The following is a 17,426-nucleotide window of genomic DNA, read 5'->3' as shown; positions in this document are numbered from 1 at the left end:
CCTAGTGGTGCGTTGTTCTCAATCAAGTTGTGGCGAGGATTGTCTATTGAGTTGTTTTGCATTGTACTTCTTCTCTTCAGACTTTCGCTCCTTCAAGATTCTCTAGATTGTGAGCAAGTATCACCCTGGAGCTCATTGACTTCCCTATTCGCCTATTACGTCATTAAGTCCTTATTAATGATAGCTAGATTTGAATTCTATATCCTTGCATTTTGGCTGTTCGCAACCTTAGTCTTTGTTGGACAAGCTTATAGTTTTTGAGCCTATGGGCCTCTATATAGTAGGCTCCGATCAAGCTCCCTCGGAGGAATATTCGGCCTACCATTTTGGGCAAAAATGTTGTATTGCTTTGTCTCGTCTTGTAATATAGTCGTACCCTACAGTGTCAAGTTCAGTAAAATAAATGAACCACTTTGGGCCATTTGGGATTTATTAAGTATAAAAATGTAATCAAAGTTGAAATAACATGAGCTATCCTTTTTTTCGATATATTTTGGGATGAAATTTGAGTTGTGAATCTGAAAATACAGCATTAAGTTTAAATCTAATTTTAAGTTTCTCCTATAACCTCTATCTTATTATCCAATAATAGAAGAGATCAAATATTTAAAATTCTCATAGTTTTGTTTTATTATTTTTTTTAAGAGTTTTGTGTTCGGATCCGATAAATGCTAATCTATTTATTGGGAGTTGGTTTCTAATAATAATAAGAAAAAAAAAATCTATTTATAAGTCTTATTTCTTGTGCGCCTAATGCACTGTAGAAGCATTTTCACATTAACTATGCTATAGAATAATTGGTGTTTTGATTATTTTAAAGTTATAATAGATCTCACTATAAATAGTGTTAACACATTAGATTATGTATAATAAAACTCATAAAAAAATAATATATTTTAAATAGCTATTATTTAAGTATTTAAAATTGGTCGTATCAATAAATATAATTAAAAAATAATAAGATTTAAAATGAAGAGGAATATTGCTAGTCAATTAAACAACTAATTAATAAGCGATATGTACGGTGTTGGATAACAAATAGTAATTAATCCCTCAGTCGGCAGAGTTTTTTATATAAATTGTCCTCCATACCGAACAGGCCGGCATGAGCTGACGTTGTTAAAATGGCCCCAATTAGAACAACCTCATCGTTAACATCATTGCATTTGCATATTATTATTATCGCTAAGTTTGAATGTAAAGTGTATTTAAATAAAAATATCGGCACTTTTGATTTTTTCTGGACATAAGATTCAACAAAAGGGTCCGAAAGAAAGGAAAAAAATGTACATTATAAATATAGATAATATTTTCGAAGCCTGTTTTTCCTATTTCATCACATCTCATCTCATCTCAATATTTAAAAATCATAAACATAGATACTTTTAAATTTCAAATCTTCAACCTTTTCATTTAATTCTTACGTAATTATTATAATTTTTATAAAATTTCAAATAAAACAGAACAAAATAATTCAACTTTTTCAAATCTTAAAATAAAAATAATATTCTAAAAATATTTTAATTTTATAATTAATTTTATTCAATATTTTCTCGCTCATTTCTCAAAACCCTATAAAATATTTTAATACAAATAATTTCTAACTCATCTAATCTCATATATCTAATCACTATTCATAAAATATCTCAATTAATCTCAAGTCGTTCAAAAGAAAATGGGATTAGATACCCACCACTTGATCTGAATTATTCATGCGTCCTTTGCTTGGCTGACCGACGAAAAGCAGTACATACAGCCTTATCATAGTTAGACACTTTCGCCTTTCTTTTTGCAGAGGATATATAGATTGGCTGAGGTTGTCTGTCTGAGAAAAGGGGAAAGCTGGAAAGTCAGAAGAGCTGAAACAAGTCGTTGATTTTGCAAAATTAAGAGGTTCTTACCAATTTCTTCCTCACTTATTAATGCATCCAAAAAATTACTTTTAATTGGTCACAAACTTTTTAATTACATGTGTGTTACCTTGTAAATGAATGCCACATAATAAAGAAATGATCAGCATCTACTGTCTACAGTTGATTACATCAATCGTAAATCAACGAGAGAATTTGATACGAAAAAAAAAAAAAAAACATGTTGGTAGTTGACATCGATGATGATCTACTGGCTTGTTTTCTGTGATATTCCTTCATTTTGGTGTTTCTTGGATATCTTTTTGCCCCAATTTTCGACGGATTTTATTTTTGCTTTTTTTTTTTCCTGTTGTGCTTCTTTGATTGATAAAGGCGTAGGTGACAGATTTCGTCCCGTTCTTGCTCGTGACTTTTAGTTTTAGACAAAAGAGCATCGAAAAAAACTAGAAAGAGAGAAAAACTACTTTTGAAAAAATGGAAATTATTTTTTCAATTGTCGGAAAAATAGGAGAATACTCGGTTGGTCCAATGGGAGAACAGTTTGGCAATATTATTTCCTACAAGACCAGTATCGCAACTCTGGAAGATAAAATTCCGAAGCTACTTGAGAAGAAGGAGGCAGTGCAACAATCTATTGATGGAGCCCAATGGAATCAAGAAGTAGTCGCAAGTGAAGTTAAGACTTGGCTGGCAAATGTGGGGAAAAGAATTGATGAAGTGCAGAAATTTATTGAAGAAGATGTCAAAGCTAATAGGATGTGCTTGAATGGTTGGTGTCCGGATATGAAGTTACGCTATTCCTTGGGTAAGAAAGCTCAAAAGAATACTCAAGCTATCGACGACTTGCTAAAAGAAGGTGAAAAATATAATAGGGTGTACAATATTAAAGCTCCATTGGAAGTAAGATCATCATCAACAGATCAACGGTTTAAGGATTTTGAATCACGAAAATCAATGATTCAAAATGTTCTGGATGCTCTAAAGGATGACAAGATCAACATGGTTGCATTATGCGGTATGGGAGGGATTGGAAAGACAGAAATAGCCAAAGAGATTGAGAGAAGAGTGAAGTCTGATAATTTATTCCATAAAATTGCCATTGCAGTGGTGTCTCAAAGTCCAAGCTTGACAAAGATTCAATGTGAACTTGCGGAAATGCTAGGTCCGAGACTTGATGCAGAGAGTTTACGTGGAAGAGCAAATGAATTATATTCAAGATTGACTGAGAATAAGAATGTCCTTGTGATATTGGATGATGTTTGGGAACCACTTGATATTGAGGCTATTGGAGTATACCACGCAGTTAAAGAAAAAAGCTGCAAAATCTTGTTGACATCAAGAAATGAAGAAACTTGCAATTGGATGAGAATTCAGAATATTTTTCCAGTTGGACTTTTATCTGAAGAAGAAGCATGGAATCTTTTCATAGAGATGGTAGGTGATTGTATCAATACATCCGATCTAATCTCAATTGCAAAACAGGTTGCGAAGGAATGTGCATGTTTACCCCTTGCCATTGTGACAGTTGGAAGTGCTCTTAGAAACAAAAGTGACAAAAATGAGTGGAAAGCCGCGCTTCAGCAACTTAAAATGTCTATCCCACATAATATCTATGGTCTGCATCCAAAGGTATATTCTAGCATAGAGTTCAGTTACAATTATTTAGAAAGTGATGAAGCCAAGTCATGTTTTTTACTATGTTGTTTGTATCCCGAAGATTATGATATTCCGGTTGAACATTTAGTCAGGTATGGAGTTGCAAAAATGTTTTTTAAAGGCTTGGATACTGTGGAACAAACAAGAGTAAATGTCAACGCAATAGTTCAAAATCTTAGAAGATCAAATCTCTTGTTGGATAGCCACAAGGTCGAATGCGTCAAAATGCATGATGTTGTACGAGATGTTGCCATATCAATTGCATCCAGAGATGAAAGTGGTTTTATGGTAGTGTTGGACACAGGACTTGAAGAATGGCCACGAAAGGATAGATATGACAGCTACACCACAATTTCTCTTTTACTTAGAGAAATGAAAGGGTATTCTAATGGGTTAAAGTGTCCCAAACTTCTGCTTTTGCGACTATCATGTTTATACTGTTCAAAAACATACCATTCAGAAATGTTCCCAGGAAATTTATTTAACGGGATGAAGGAGCTAAAGATATTGTCTTTGCAAGAAGGTTGCTTCTCCTTGACATCGTTGCCACCATCAATCCAGATCCTCCAGAACCTTCAGATGTTGAATCTGGAGAATTGCCGCTTAGGAGATGTGTCAGCAATTGGAACCCTTGGAAAACTTGAAATTCTTGGCTTTCGTTATTCCGAGATCGAGGAGTTGCCATTGGAAATAGGAAATCTTAGTCGATTAAAGTTACTGGATATGAAGGGATGTAGATCTCTAAAGCAAATTGCAGCTGGTGTATTATCCGGTTTATCTGGATTGGAAGAATTGTACATGGGAGAATTCAAGAATTGGGGATGTAGGACTACGATGGAAGGAAATGGAGAAGTAACAAATAACAATGCAAGTCTTGCTGAACTAATTCCTTATTCCGGTCAACTAGTGGTTCTAGAAATTAGTGTACCGAGTATCTGGTGCTTGCCAAAAGAATTAGACTTCAGTAACTCCAATTTCAGATTTAGGATAAATGGTATAGATAATGGGAAATATTTATTTGAAAATACTTTGAAACTGAAAGTAGAGGATGCAAGTGATCTTGGGGAATACCGAACAATTCGTTCACTGTTGAAGAAAGCTGTAGTTTTGAGGTTGGATATTGCAAAAAATTCGAAACATGTTTGGTTTGAAAAAGAGCAAAAAGGAATTTTACCATGCAGCTTGAAGGATCTATGGATTTGTAGATGTGAAGATTTAGAATATCTATCCGAAGCCACATCGGATACTTCTCCACCTAATACCTTCCATCTCCTGGAGTCACTATCATTAAATAACTTACCAAGGCTCATTGGCATCTGTAATTCCGCAGATAAAATTGAGGTAGGTTCTCCTGGTTAACAATACATATTTGATTCACTTTCTATATGGATTAGTTGAAAATTATTGTACATGTTGCCAAGCCCAACAAAGAGTTCAATGGTTTTAAACCTTGTTGGAGAAATTTGTAATTTAGAAATGACTACTCCTATTCGGAAGTCTTTACACCACACACTGCTTACATTGTATAATTTGATTTGAAAAATAAATTTGAAAATTTAAATCTTACAAATCAAATCTTGAAAGATAATTCATCAGGAATATGGTTTTGTAGGGAATAAACATCTTATTACTTTCCTATCTTAAAGAAATACATTATATATTTGAAAACTACTCACAATATTTAAACAGGTTGAAAGAGGAGGCATCACTGCATCAAAACCCGTCGCTCATAAACTATTTTCATCCAGCACCATTTTGTGGGTACCCAATTTGGAATTCCTTCATGTATATGACTGTGGATCAGTAGAAGTGGTATTTGATCTAGAAGGACTAAAGGTCAAAGAGAACCGCAAGCCCATCCTAGCAGTACTTTCTAAACTAAATTTACGGAACTTATCTGGGATGTCACATGTGTGGAAGAATATCCCACCAGGATTTCAAGGCTTTGAAAACTTAATATCAATTAATATCGAGAAATGTCATAGTCTGAGAAATTTGCTCCCTGCTTCTATAGCAAAACTACTGGTGCAACTCCGAGACGTTAAAATATGGGATTGCAACTTGATGGAAAATATTATTCAAAGGGAGCACGAAACTGGAGAAGAAAGGATAGCAGACATCATTGTATTTCCTAAAATATGTTCATTCACTTTGCGTTACCTAGAAAATCTGGTGAGTTTGAGTAGCGAAGCCCATTCTCTTGAGTGGCCATCCATAAAGCAGATCGAATTGTTGGAATGTCCAAAATTAAAAACATTTGGTTCAAAAGATCAAAGCGGAAGAAAGCTAAGAAAGGTGGATGCGGAATTGAATCCAAGAGCCCAAGAGCCTAGTGCTGCCTCCTCCTCGGCAAGAGAATCTTTAGGACTTTTCAACCGATGCCTAGAGTCTTGTGTACCACGTCGCAGGAATTATAGTCCAGCCCAAGGAAATAGCAACTCCTCTTTAGGAGGGAATAAACACGACTTAATTAACAAAGAGGTATGTGAGTAAGGTTTATTTCTTATTCTTTTTATTTATAATTTCTTTGAAACACTTCGTTATACAATTGCATTAATTATTTTATACCAATATTTTTACTTAAGCTCCAGAAGGAACTTTGGACAATTCATTTGAAGATCTTAGACTTCCATTAGACTATAAAATATTAAAAAATCGGTTATGTGGTAATTTAGGGGCTCAAATTGAAGTTGAGCGTAAAAATATTCTCCTACGAGCCTACTTGAAAGTGCTCTTTTTTTTTAAGATTATGTACTTCTTCACACTTTCTGATGTTTTGGTAGATTACATTGACAAAGCAAGAGGAGCAAAATGTGAGTGAAACAAAGATGTTGTCTCTGTTCCCATACAACTTGATTGGAAGTTTGGAAAATCTACAACAACTTTCCATAGGTCAATGTGATTCATTGGAAGTGATATTTGAACTTGAAGGATTAGATGTTGAAGAAAGCGATATCTTCAATAATTTGGCAGTATTGTCATTAAAATTTTTACCGAAGCTGTTGCATATATGGAAGAAAGGCCCACGAGATATTAAGGGATTCAATTACTTGAGATTGCTACTTGTATGGGGATGTGATAGTTTGACATGTTTATTCACACCATCCATAGCAAAACTTCTTGTGAAAGTAGAGAAAATAGAAGTACATAGTTGCAATGAAATGGAAGAAATCCTTGCAAAAGAATCAGGAGATGAAGAGAATAGAGATGTGATTGCATTTCCCCTAGTGAAGACCCTCAAGTTCAGGAATTTACAAAAGTTGGAGTGTTTTTACACCGAAGATAATCATGCTTTTGAGTGGCCATCTCTGGATGAAATAACAATAGTTGGATGCCCAAAATTAAGAATGTTTGTCTCGGCAAGTACAAAAACACCTAAGCTAAAGGGAGTGCATATGGAGTCCAGAAATTTTCAACCAATGGTAGAAGGAGACCTCAATGCCACCATACAACACATTATCAAAGGAAAGGTATGTTACAATTTATAACAAACATTGCTTAATGGGAAAGGTTTTACTTCAACTATTTGTAGAACATCGTGATAATAGAGATGCATATAATTTGGTTATATTCCTAAATTATATATAAAACTTACATTGCATTTTTATGTTAGAAAAATTGAAATTAAACATCATTCACCACGTAATAACATAGTGTTTAGATACCCAAGAGTACAATCAATCAATTTTTCAATTGCTAGGCATCTTATGAGTTAATAATTGAGTTTTATGACGTGGTTTGATATCTTGGTTCTCTTTTCTTTTAAGGTGAATCAATCTTCTTCTCCACATTTTTCTCTATGGTTTGCTAGGAATCATTCACCACCTAATGCATGTATCAACTTTCCCTATCTAAGAAGACACATAGAGCCTATTCTTAAAGGGAAGACTGAAATTACAAACTCCAATTAACCTTATATCCCAAATAAGTGTAAGTGCCTAACCCCTAAACCCTTTCATTTGGAGAATGAGATGAAATGAGAATATGTAAATAGCAGTGAAATAGTTTGAGTTGAGATGTTTTATTAGATTTTAGAAAATGAGAGAAAAAATTGAATAAAAATATTATGAAGTTAAAATATTGTTAGAATATTATTTTTTTTATTTGAAAATTTTGAATTTTTTTTTTTTAATGTTTTGTTAGAAGTTTGGAAAAGTTGTAATATTAGATGAAAAAGTTGAAAGTTAGAAATTGAAAGGTGTTTGTATTTGAGAAAGAAATGAGATAAGATGAAATCATCTATATTCCCAAACAACCCCCAAGTTTCCTATTCATTGAGAAATTAAGTAAAACTCCCGAAAAAGGGCTGATAAACTCTAGTTTAATTTAAAAGCAAAACCTCACATCTCGGTCACACGAGAAAGAAAGGGGCCTAATTGATTTTCGTGAGCTTAGTCTTTACCTCGTCGCAATATAAATTTAAGTTGTTTTCAGTACAAAATGCAAACTCCATGTTTACCTCAAAATTTATGTGTCTTCTCTCTCCCACTTGAGAGTTTTAAGTTCGGGCAAAAATTTAGAGGAGATTTTTTTCCTAGCCATTGTTTAGTCTTTTCCATTATGTATATAAACAAGATGCGTGCTAGCTAGCAACCTAGACGAGGAAATTCCAAATGACATATGAATTTGGCATATTACTTCCCCCTCTCTTTCTACTCCCCAGCAGCACTCTCCCTCTGTTATTTGTTTTCGTTAGGCCTTCTTTGGGTAACATGGTATTCTTAGATATTTCCTTCCCAAACATCACTTAAATACAAAATATTCGTCAATTACCTAATCATTATCCAAATATAAAACTTAATACAACTTTTTCAAGTTTCAAAACAAAAAAAAATATTTTAAAATTATATTTAAACAATATTTTAACTTTATAATATTTTTATTCAATTTTTTTCTTTGGGTAGTGATAGGGTTACTACCCATTTACTACTTATTGTGTATTTATTCTTTTATCATTTTTTTTCTAGTATTTTTTCAACATCCTTAATCATTAAGAAAAAAAATTAAAATAGTCACTTCTTTAATCATTAAGTAAAAAACAAAATCAAATACAAAAAAGTAGTAAATGAATAGTAAGAGAGTAGCAACCCATCATTTTCCTTTTTCTTTTATTTCTCAAAACCCAATAAAATATCTTAACTCTACTATGGTACTGAGTTCCACCGTTTGGATAAGAAAACATTTGGATGTGGGTAATCTTATTATTAAGCCGTGATTAAGTAGAATTTAAATGATTTTACACACTATATGTCTTGCAGTAACTAGCTCCCTTAAAAAAATCTCATTCCATTACTACTACACACAGACTAACTGGCCATGAACTACCAGTACTTCAATTGTTTCCTTTATGAAAGTAGAGAAATTTATCATTTTTTCTTGAGTACTTTAATTTGGGTTGCAAACCATGTGCATTGATATCAGTTAAATCATGATGAAAACCACCATTCCTATCAGCTATTAATGTTTCTGGGATAGTTTGTAAGTTTTCAATCATTTATAAGTTTGAAATTGCATCGCACAACTTTATATGCAGGTTCATCATGTTGATGCTGGAACAACTGCTACAGAGCACTGATTGTCTAAGATTAAGATTAGATTAATGTTTTCATATATATTTTAGATATTAGTCATTTGGATTTAGATGTAAGAGTGAACGAATCAAATTATATGATGTTATTGGGAATCAAATTGAATGATACAGTTGCGTCCTATTTCTGAAAACATGATTCTACTTCAAGTAAACTCGAATGATTTTGTTATTTCTATGTGTATCTAAATGCCTATCCAGCTTATGACTTACAATGTTCGACAACTATAATGCTGCAAACCTAAATTGATATGAGATATCCGGGTCTAGATTATATGTTGATAGTATTTAAATACTTTAAGAAAGTAAAATTGAAATTATTTTTTAATAAAGTGACACGATTACAATGGTTCCTTTAGAATGAGTTGTAAAATAGTTGTAAAAAAGTTATAAGTACATCATAGATAATTGATACCAACTTGCATATCATCTCAGTATACTTCTTGCAAAACAGAGGTTCTTTGCTTTAAACTTGAAAATTTCAGACCGAGAAAAAGCCTCCACATTCAGCAAACCTTTCAGACATTTAGCCATCCCTTTATCCACATCAGGAATAATATTAAGTCTGAACCATTTATCATAGAGATCGGTAGCCACCAGATCTTTGCTATAGAGATTGGTAGCCACCAGATGAATAGTCAAGCCCCTAACAAAAGAGAAAAGGCAGCTTTAATTGTTTCTACCATCTTGAGCATTAAGATGTAATTCACAGCCAATATGTATTAACTCATAAACGCAGATACCACATACAATCATGTGACCACGTTCATCCTCCAAATTCTTTAGTCTGAAGTGAAAAAGCGATACACATGTAAGTGGGCCTTACAACACTATCTGGGCCGACTTATATGTCATATCCTTTTCTTATTTGAGACCTCGAGATCTTGAATTGTATGAATTAATATGGAGAAAAAATTGGTGAGACTTAGGTATGCTTAGATAGTGAGCATATCATTGAGCATTTTAGTGTGGAGCTGCCGAGGGTTTGGGAACCCTCGGACAGTTAATATCATTAGGAACTTAATTAAGGAAAAGTACCCGAATCTAGTTTTCCTAGTGGAAACTAAATGAAGAAGAAATAAAATGGAGGCAGTAAGGAGATGTTTGCAAATGGACGAGTGTTTTTCAGTAGATTGTATAGGGCGTAGTGGGGTATTGCTATCCTCTGGAAAGAAGATTGGAGTGTTAAAATCATTAATTATACTAAATGGCACATTAGTGCTTTGATCCAGGAGGAAGGAAATGGACCAACGTGGCAATTCACTGGCTTCTATGGACATCCTGACTCAGGGAAGAGAAGCAGTAGTTGGCAATTGCTTAAGATGCTCAAACCCATCAATTCTATAGCTTGGTTATGCGCTGGGGACTTTAATGAGATTCTTCATCAGAGTGACAAGATAGGTGGAGCCAGTAGACCATATAAACAGATTGAGGATTTTAGACAAGCTGTGGAATGCTGTGGTCTCAATCATATACACTCATATGGGCAAATGTTTACATGGTCGAACAATAGGAATGGCAGTGACTTTACAAAAGAAAAAATTGATAGAGCTCTTGGAGATAAGGAATGAAATGATCTTTATATTCGTGGTGTGTGCAATGTACTCCCTGCAATTAAATCTGATCACTCTCCCCTGTCAATTAGTTTACACAACACTAATCATGGGAGGAAGAGAAAAAGATGGTGTTTTAGATATGAGATGGCCTGGGAAATGAAAGAAGAATGTCAGAAGGTGGTGAGTGAGGCATGGCAGAAAGCTGGTACAACAGATTGTCAGGCCAAATCCCTAAGGACAAAGCTTGAGCTATGCCAAAAGGGTCTCTTGACCTAGAGGCAGACACTTAAGCAACAAGAGGATTAGGTCATAAAAAAAGGGACACAAATTATTGGGCACCTTCAGAAATCTGGTATAGGTGAGCACTTGGCAGCTATGAAACAAATTCAAGAGGAGGTGGTATCCTCCATTACAGCAAATGATATCAAGTGGAAGCAAAGGGCAAAGCAACATTGGCCCAAGCATGGGGATAGAAACACTCAATTTTTTCACATGCAAGCAAGCCAGAGAAAGAAGATCAATGCAGTCAAAAGCATAAGGATTCTCAAGGAAGGTGTGTCACTGATCAGTCAGAAATTGGAGAGGTTTTCACAGGTTTTTTCTCCTCTCTATTCACTACATCCCCAACCTTTATCTGTTGAACATTGTCTGCATGCAATGGACACCAAACTAGACATGGATATGAAGGCTTGGCTCTTAAATCCTTTCACTAGGGAAGATATCACAGCAGTTGTATTTCAAATGAACCCCTTGGGGTCGCCAGGTCCTGACGGGTTTCCTGTCCAATTCTATCAAACAAACTAGGAGGTAGTTGGTGAACAAGTATACAACTATGCCCTTAACTTTCTCAATCATGGTGGTTCACTCAATGAAGTTAATGATACATTTATCACCCTTATACCCAAAGTTCAAAACCCCAAAAGAGTAGTGGATTATAGGCCTATAAGTCTCTGTAATGTATTATACAAGATTGTGTCTAAAACCATTGCAAATAGACTGAAACATATATTGCCCCAGATCATTGCCCCCAACTAGAGTGCTTTTGTACCTGGAAGGCTCATATCTGATAACACCTTGGTAGCCTATGAGGTTCTTCACTCTATGAATTCTAGAATGAAAGGAAAGAAAGGCGTCATGGCCCTAAAACTGGACATGAGCAAGGCCTATAACAGGGTAGAGTGGAAATTCATTGAAGCCATCATGATCAAAATGGACTTTCCTGCACAATGGATCCACATTACACAGGCATGCCTCACTTTTGTTTCTTATTCAATTCTTGTTAATGGAGAACCTCATAAAAGGTTTGTGTCTTCGAGGGGCCTAAGACAAGGAGATCCCTTGTCTCCCTATTTATTTATTTTGTGTGCAGAAGCCCTCACTTCTCTCCTAAAGCATGCTGAGGCATGTGGCAATTTAACTCTTACTGCTATTTGCAGAGGTCCAATCAAAGTAAACCACCTATTCTTTGTTGACGATAGCCTTTTGTTCTGCCAAGCAAAGTATGAGGAAATTAAGTGTGTCTTTGATATCCTTGAGCTATATGAGAAAGGATCAGGACAAGTATTAAACAAGGACAAGTCTACCATTTTCTTTAGTAAGAACACTGCCTTGATGACTCAACAGCAGATCTTGCAACTATCATGTGTCTACTCCACTTCTAGTTTTGAGAAATACCTGGGCTTACCTACTTTGGTGGGAAGAAAGAAGATAGCCTCTTTCCACTCTTTATTGATAGAACCTGGTCTCGGGTTACTAATTGGAGGACCAAATTTCTCTCTGTAGCAGGAAAGGAGATTTTGCTCAAAGCAGTTCTCCAAGTTATCCCCACCTATGCAATGGGGATGTTTCTAATACCAGCATCTATAATAAGGAAGTTGAATCAGATACTAAGGAAATTTTGGTGGGGATTCAATGAAGACTCCTCAAAAATTCAGTGGGTCAATTGGAAGAAACTTAGTGGCAGGAAGGATATGGGAGGGCTTGGATTTAGAGATCTGAGATGCTTTAATCTTGCCTTACTCTCCAAACAGGGATGGAGGATCCTTCAAAATCCAACATCCCTAGTGGCACAAATTTTAAAGCAAAAGTACTTCAACAAAGGTGATTTGCTCGAAGTAAAGCTAGGGAGTGGGCTTTCCTTTGCATGGAGAGGAATACATGTTGGCTTAACATTGTTAAAGGAAGGTCTCATATGGAGGGTTGGAAATGGACAAAAGATTAATATTTGGCAAGACAGATGGATACCTTCATTACCTGCACAAAAGATATTGACTCCTCGAGAAGTAGACTGCTGATGTGACAAAGACAGTGACATCATTGATCCTCAACAGAAGAAATGGCAGGAATCTCTCATCCTTGAACTTTTTACTCATCAAGAAATAGAGGGCATAAAAGTAATTCCCATCAGTTTAGGAGGGAGAGAAGACAAACTAACATGGCAGTTACACAGTCAAAAGTGGATACTATCTCAACAAAGAATTGGAAAGAGAGCAAGAAGGGGGGAAACATCAGGCAGATCAAAGGATTGCCAAGTGTGGAGGACCATTTGGAAGCTCAATGTACCTCCTGCCACCAAAATGTTTGTTTGGTGGGCATGTAGTGAGACATTACCCATTATGGCTAATCTGAAAAGGAGGAAGGTGGTAAAGGATAGCCTCTGTTTAATATGCAAACTGAAACCTGAGACTTCTGGCCATGCTGTATGGGGATGTAGTGGTGCTAAAGATATGTGGTGTCAAGGTCCAAAGAAAGTGCAAAAACTATCTCTTCATAGTGACTTGATCTTTAATATTTGGGCAAAACTGGTTGGCAAGATTGAACTAGGGGAGTTAAATGAGGTTGCAGTTACAATGAGGGGGATATGGGCTAGAAGAAATTATGTATTGCATGGAAAAGCTTTTAAACACCCTCAAGAAGTCACAGTCCAGGCCAGGACATAACTATCTTCTCATATGGAGGCTCTCCAAAAGGAAATTGGTGCTAACTCTGAGACTCAGGCAAGGGTTCATAGATAGACAAAGCCTGCAGTTGGGAATCTAAAAGTCAATTGGGATGCAGCTGTGCAAGCAAGGGAAGGTAGGATTGGCATTAGTGTACTTATCAGAGACTATCAAGGTCTTGTGATAGGTGCCCTTCGTGCTAACAGACCCTTGAGAGGCAGTGCTTTTGATGCTGAAGCATATGGGCTACTTTTGGCAAGTGTTTTTTGCAAGGAAATTGGTGTAAGGCAGTTCTGCTTGGAGGGGAATTCAAAACAGGTAGTGGACCAACTGAACCAAGATAGTTCTAATTGGAGCATAAGTGGATGTCTCATATCAGATGCCAAAACTATTCTAAACTCAGCTGCTGTCTAGTCAATTTCACATGTCTACCGTGAGGCTAATATGGCAGCTCACAGGCTAGCAAAAGCGGCATTCAAGTGTACTGAAGATGTGTAAGATATTGAGATATGTCCATCCTGTATTCTTCATGTGGTTACTAAGGAAATGAGTTAAGCTTTTTCTACTTTTCCTTTGTACTATTGGTTTTCATGTAAGTGCTTAATGTTGATTAATGAGATCAGTTTTATTATCAAAAAAAAAAAAAAAAAGATAGTGAGGTGAGAATTTTTAATTTTAGATGAAAATTTAAAATATTATTATTGTTTTGAGATTTGAAAAAGTTGAATTGTTTATTATATTTTGTGTGAAAATTTAAAAAGTTGTAATGATGAGATAAAAATTTTGTGTCTTGCCAAACATATCAACTTATTCGAATCTTAGAGCGTGTCTGGTTATGAGTACAATATGACAGGTGTTCTCTGACCTGACCCGATCTTAAAGCAACAAATTCCGACCCGACTTGAAAATGTGCAATTACGTTCGATTTCCGGAAGAAATGGGTATTCCGACCCGATCCCATTTTTTTTTCTTTTTTTTGTAAATAATCTATATATATACTAGAAAAATTATACCAATAATACCAATAATATTTATTGTGTTTTGTTGTGATTATTGGTCTTTAATCGCAAGATTTGGATTCTTAGTGTAGTATGAAATTTTGCAATCTTTTGTTATGTTATGGATAGTTATTTAACCTCTTTTTATTACGAAGTTAATTTAACACCTCTTTATTTTGATATGACAGTGAAGAATGCAATAGATTTTGTGCTTTGAAGAGTGGAGTGAAACTTTGAAGAGTGAATTGAAGCTTTGAAGAGTGGAGTGGAACTTTGAAGAGGGGAGTGGAGCTTTACTGCTTTTATTTCAAAGTCTTTGAAGAGTGGATGAATGGTTTTGTTATGTAAATCTGAATGTACTCAAACGATCAAGAGCTTTTATTATTCTATGTATTCTGAATTTTTTGAAGCTATCTTTTATGTGATTATGAAAAATCTGGTATTTTTTATGGTTTCAAGCTTTGCTTGTCCAGATTGTGTTCGAAACATCTATAGCTTACATTTTTATAACATGTCTAAAAATATGTACATTACATTCCCACATCATAATCTACATGTCCATTACATTCACCACCACATGTTCATAAGCATAAAAATAAACAATGACAACAACAACTTCAAGGTTCCTTTGTACTTCTTCTCCATTACTTTAAATTTGGCTTGCTCAATTGCTACACGTTTAAGAAGTATCCTCTTGCTGAAACCTTCTCCAACACTATTAGATTTTCCAAAAACCCAACTAAATTGCACTGGGAATATAGTGAGGCCAACCTTCAGACTTAGTGGGTAAGATCACTGCACATAGTAAAAATATAAACAAATTATGAACACCATGATCCAAATATAACATGTGAATAGAGGACAAGCATGATAACAGAGTTGTTAACAACTCTATAGCAGAAATCCAAGGTGGCTATCTGATATACATATGACTCTCTCTCTCTCTCCCTCCCTCCCTCCCTCCCTCCCTTCGAGATAAAGCTATATATATAATATATATATATATATATAGGTTAGGAAACTAGATTATAAAGAGTGACGTTTATGCAGGGAGTATATGCTAACTGTTCATCATTCGAGAAGATTATCAGGATATATGGAGGGATTTGTTTTCAATCCAATATCCAAGGAGAACCAAGCATTATATATGGATAATCTCGTAGGAATATAATTTTTTTTCATCAGGCATGGCATTTACCCCATTATCCCTAAGGCAATTTTTTGGCCAGTTAATTAGTTTATGACAATAAAAAAAGAAAGAAAAGGCATCTAGACAACCTAAGGTTAGAACGAGAAAGTATTCATGTCCAAAACAAAGATTACACCACTATTTAAAACCAGCAATGCATCTCGAAAAACCATATTTAAAACCACCAATGCATCTCAAGCACCAAAACAACTCATCCAACATGTCCCCCCAGAACGGTACCACCACCATTTCTGTAACCAGGTGTACCAAATTCAAGCATATTCATCATCGATAGCAATAAGTAATCCAACCAGGAAGGTGATAAAGCAAATATATTACACTATAGAAATATAACGAACACATTCAATTACAGTAGACAAGGCAAAAACATGTCAGCTACCATCTAAAAAGATATATATCTTGCAATAGCTAAATCCTTGGATAGCTAAATCAGAAATCCAAGTGAAAAACAGTTACAATCGAATTTAAAGAACAAAGATAAGAGACATAAAAGGTAAAACAAAAATCAAGATATGTATCAGCTAAGTCAATACACAAGCTCTTTTCAAGGGTTCCTCAATTAATCGAAACCCATTATCAACCTTATCACCATCAAAGCTGCTATCGCAGAACTCTCGAGAAATGACCAAAAAGTAGGATATTTTGCGAAAAAGTCTCGGACCAAATAGATAAATAGAGTTCATTTCCAATACCCATTATATCTGGAACTCTATAGTACCCAAACAAACTAAAGAATCAAATAATTCCTTCCTCCAAGGTATATATGTTTTACATTGCCTATAGAGAAATATCGGTGGAAATTGGCTCATGAGGATGCTTTAATCATGAATGAAGAGGACCAAACACTGGGGATGATGAAAGGGAACAAACGAAATCGAGCAGAGGGAAGAACATGGGTTTCAGTGCCCATAAAATCGAGTTGGATTTTATGCTTTTTAGGTAACTCAAATCATAAAATGGGTTGAGCCAAACAAGAAATACTCATTGAGGAAGGACCTCCCTTGTGAAGTATAGACTAGAGTTCGATCGGTGAAAAGGATTGGAGCTAGTGAAGGAAACAAGGAATTTACCTACGATATCAGTCCCGCGTGAGGTTCGGCTGCTGTGAAAGAGGAAGCAAAGGCCGCTATTTGGGAGAGAGAGCAGCTAACCTCCGTGCAAGGGTAAATGAGAAGACCGTTACATGAATTGATCTGAATTCAGCACTGGCTTTGAGTTTGAGGGACTGGGAGAGAGTGAGAGCTGCGAGGGGTCAAGAGAGTGTGCCCTTTGGATTCCGTTTTCGGCTAAAAACGGGTATCGGGTATTACCTGGTTAAAAAGCAAACGAGTATCGGTTACAACCAGTTCCCTTTTTACACCTGAAACGGGTTTTCGGTTCGGAAATGGTTCGTTTGGCCCGGAAATTCGGCCGGGTCGGTTTTTTGGGCAGTCCTAGTTAACATAACTGTATTGTTACTCGAGAGGTATGTCATATGGTTTTTGTAACTCGAAATTTGATTCTGTTAATGGGATAGAGATGAAGTCATAACTAGGATTGGCACCACTAAGTTATCCTCTTAGTTAATTTTTCAGAGTATGTAAAGCTGATACCATTGGGGAGTGGTTTC

General features: G+C 35.4%; 2 protein-coding genes and 1 long non-coding RNA gene across 3 annotated transcripts; 2 read left to right on the top strand and 1 right to left on the bottom strand.

The window, feature by feature from the left end:
- Positions 1-2,399: 2,399 nt before the first annotated feature.
- LOC121244189 (probable disease resistance protein At4g27220) lies at positions 2,400-10,685 on the top strand. The gene is made up of 4 exons (XM_041142214.1): positions 2,400-4,868; positions 5,217-6,008; positions 6,311-6,997; positions 10,347-10,685. Exons 1-4 carry the CDS (start codon positions 2,400-2,402, stop codon positions 10,683-10,685), a joined length of 4,287 nt encoding a protein of 1,428 aa, XP_040998148.1.
- Positions 10,686-12,505: 1,820 nt separating this feature from the next.
- LOC121244188 (uncharacterized mitochondrial protein AtMg00310-like) lies at positions 12,506-12,964 on the top strand. The gene has a single exon (XM_041142213.1). The coding sequence runs from the start codon at positions 12,506-12,508 to the stop codon at positions 12,962-12,964; it is 459 nt and encodes a 152-aa protein (XP_040998147.1).
- Positions 12,965-15,065: 2,101 nt separating this feature from the next.
- LOC121244349 lies at positions 15,066-17,084 on the bottom strand. The gene is made up of 2 exons (XR_005936402.1): positions 16,888-17,084; positions 15,066-15,402 (listed from the first exon to the last, which is right to left on the bottom strand). It is a non-coding gene; the product is annotated as an uncharacterized LOC121244349 (long non-coding RNA).
- Between the last annotated feature and the right edge of the window lie 342 nt (positions 17,085-17,426).

The sequence above is a fragment of the Juglans microcarpa x Juglans regia genome, chromosome 8S, assembly GCF_004785595.1.
Source record: "Juglans microcarpa x Juglans regia isolate MS1-56 chromosome 8S, Jm3101_v1.0, whole genome shotgun sequence".
Taxonomy (NCBI): Eukaryota; Viridiplantae; Streptophyta; class Magnoliopsida; order Fagales; family Juglandaceae; genus Juglans; species Juglans microcarpa x Juglans regia.
The sequence above is the reverse complement of the archived record's forward strand: the minus strand, read 5'-3'. Positions and strand labels throughout refer to the sequence as shown.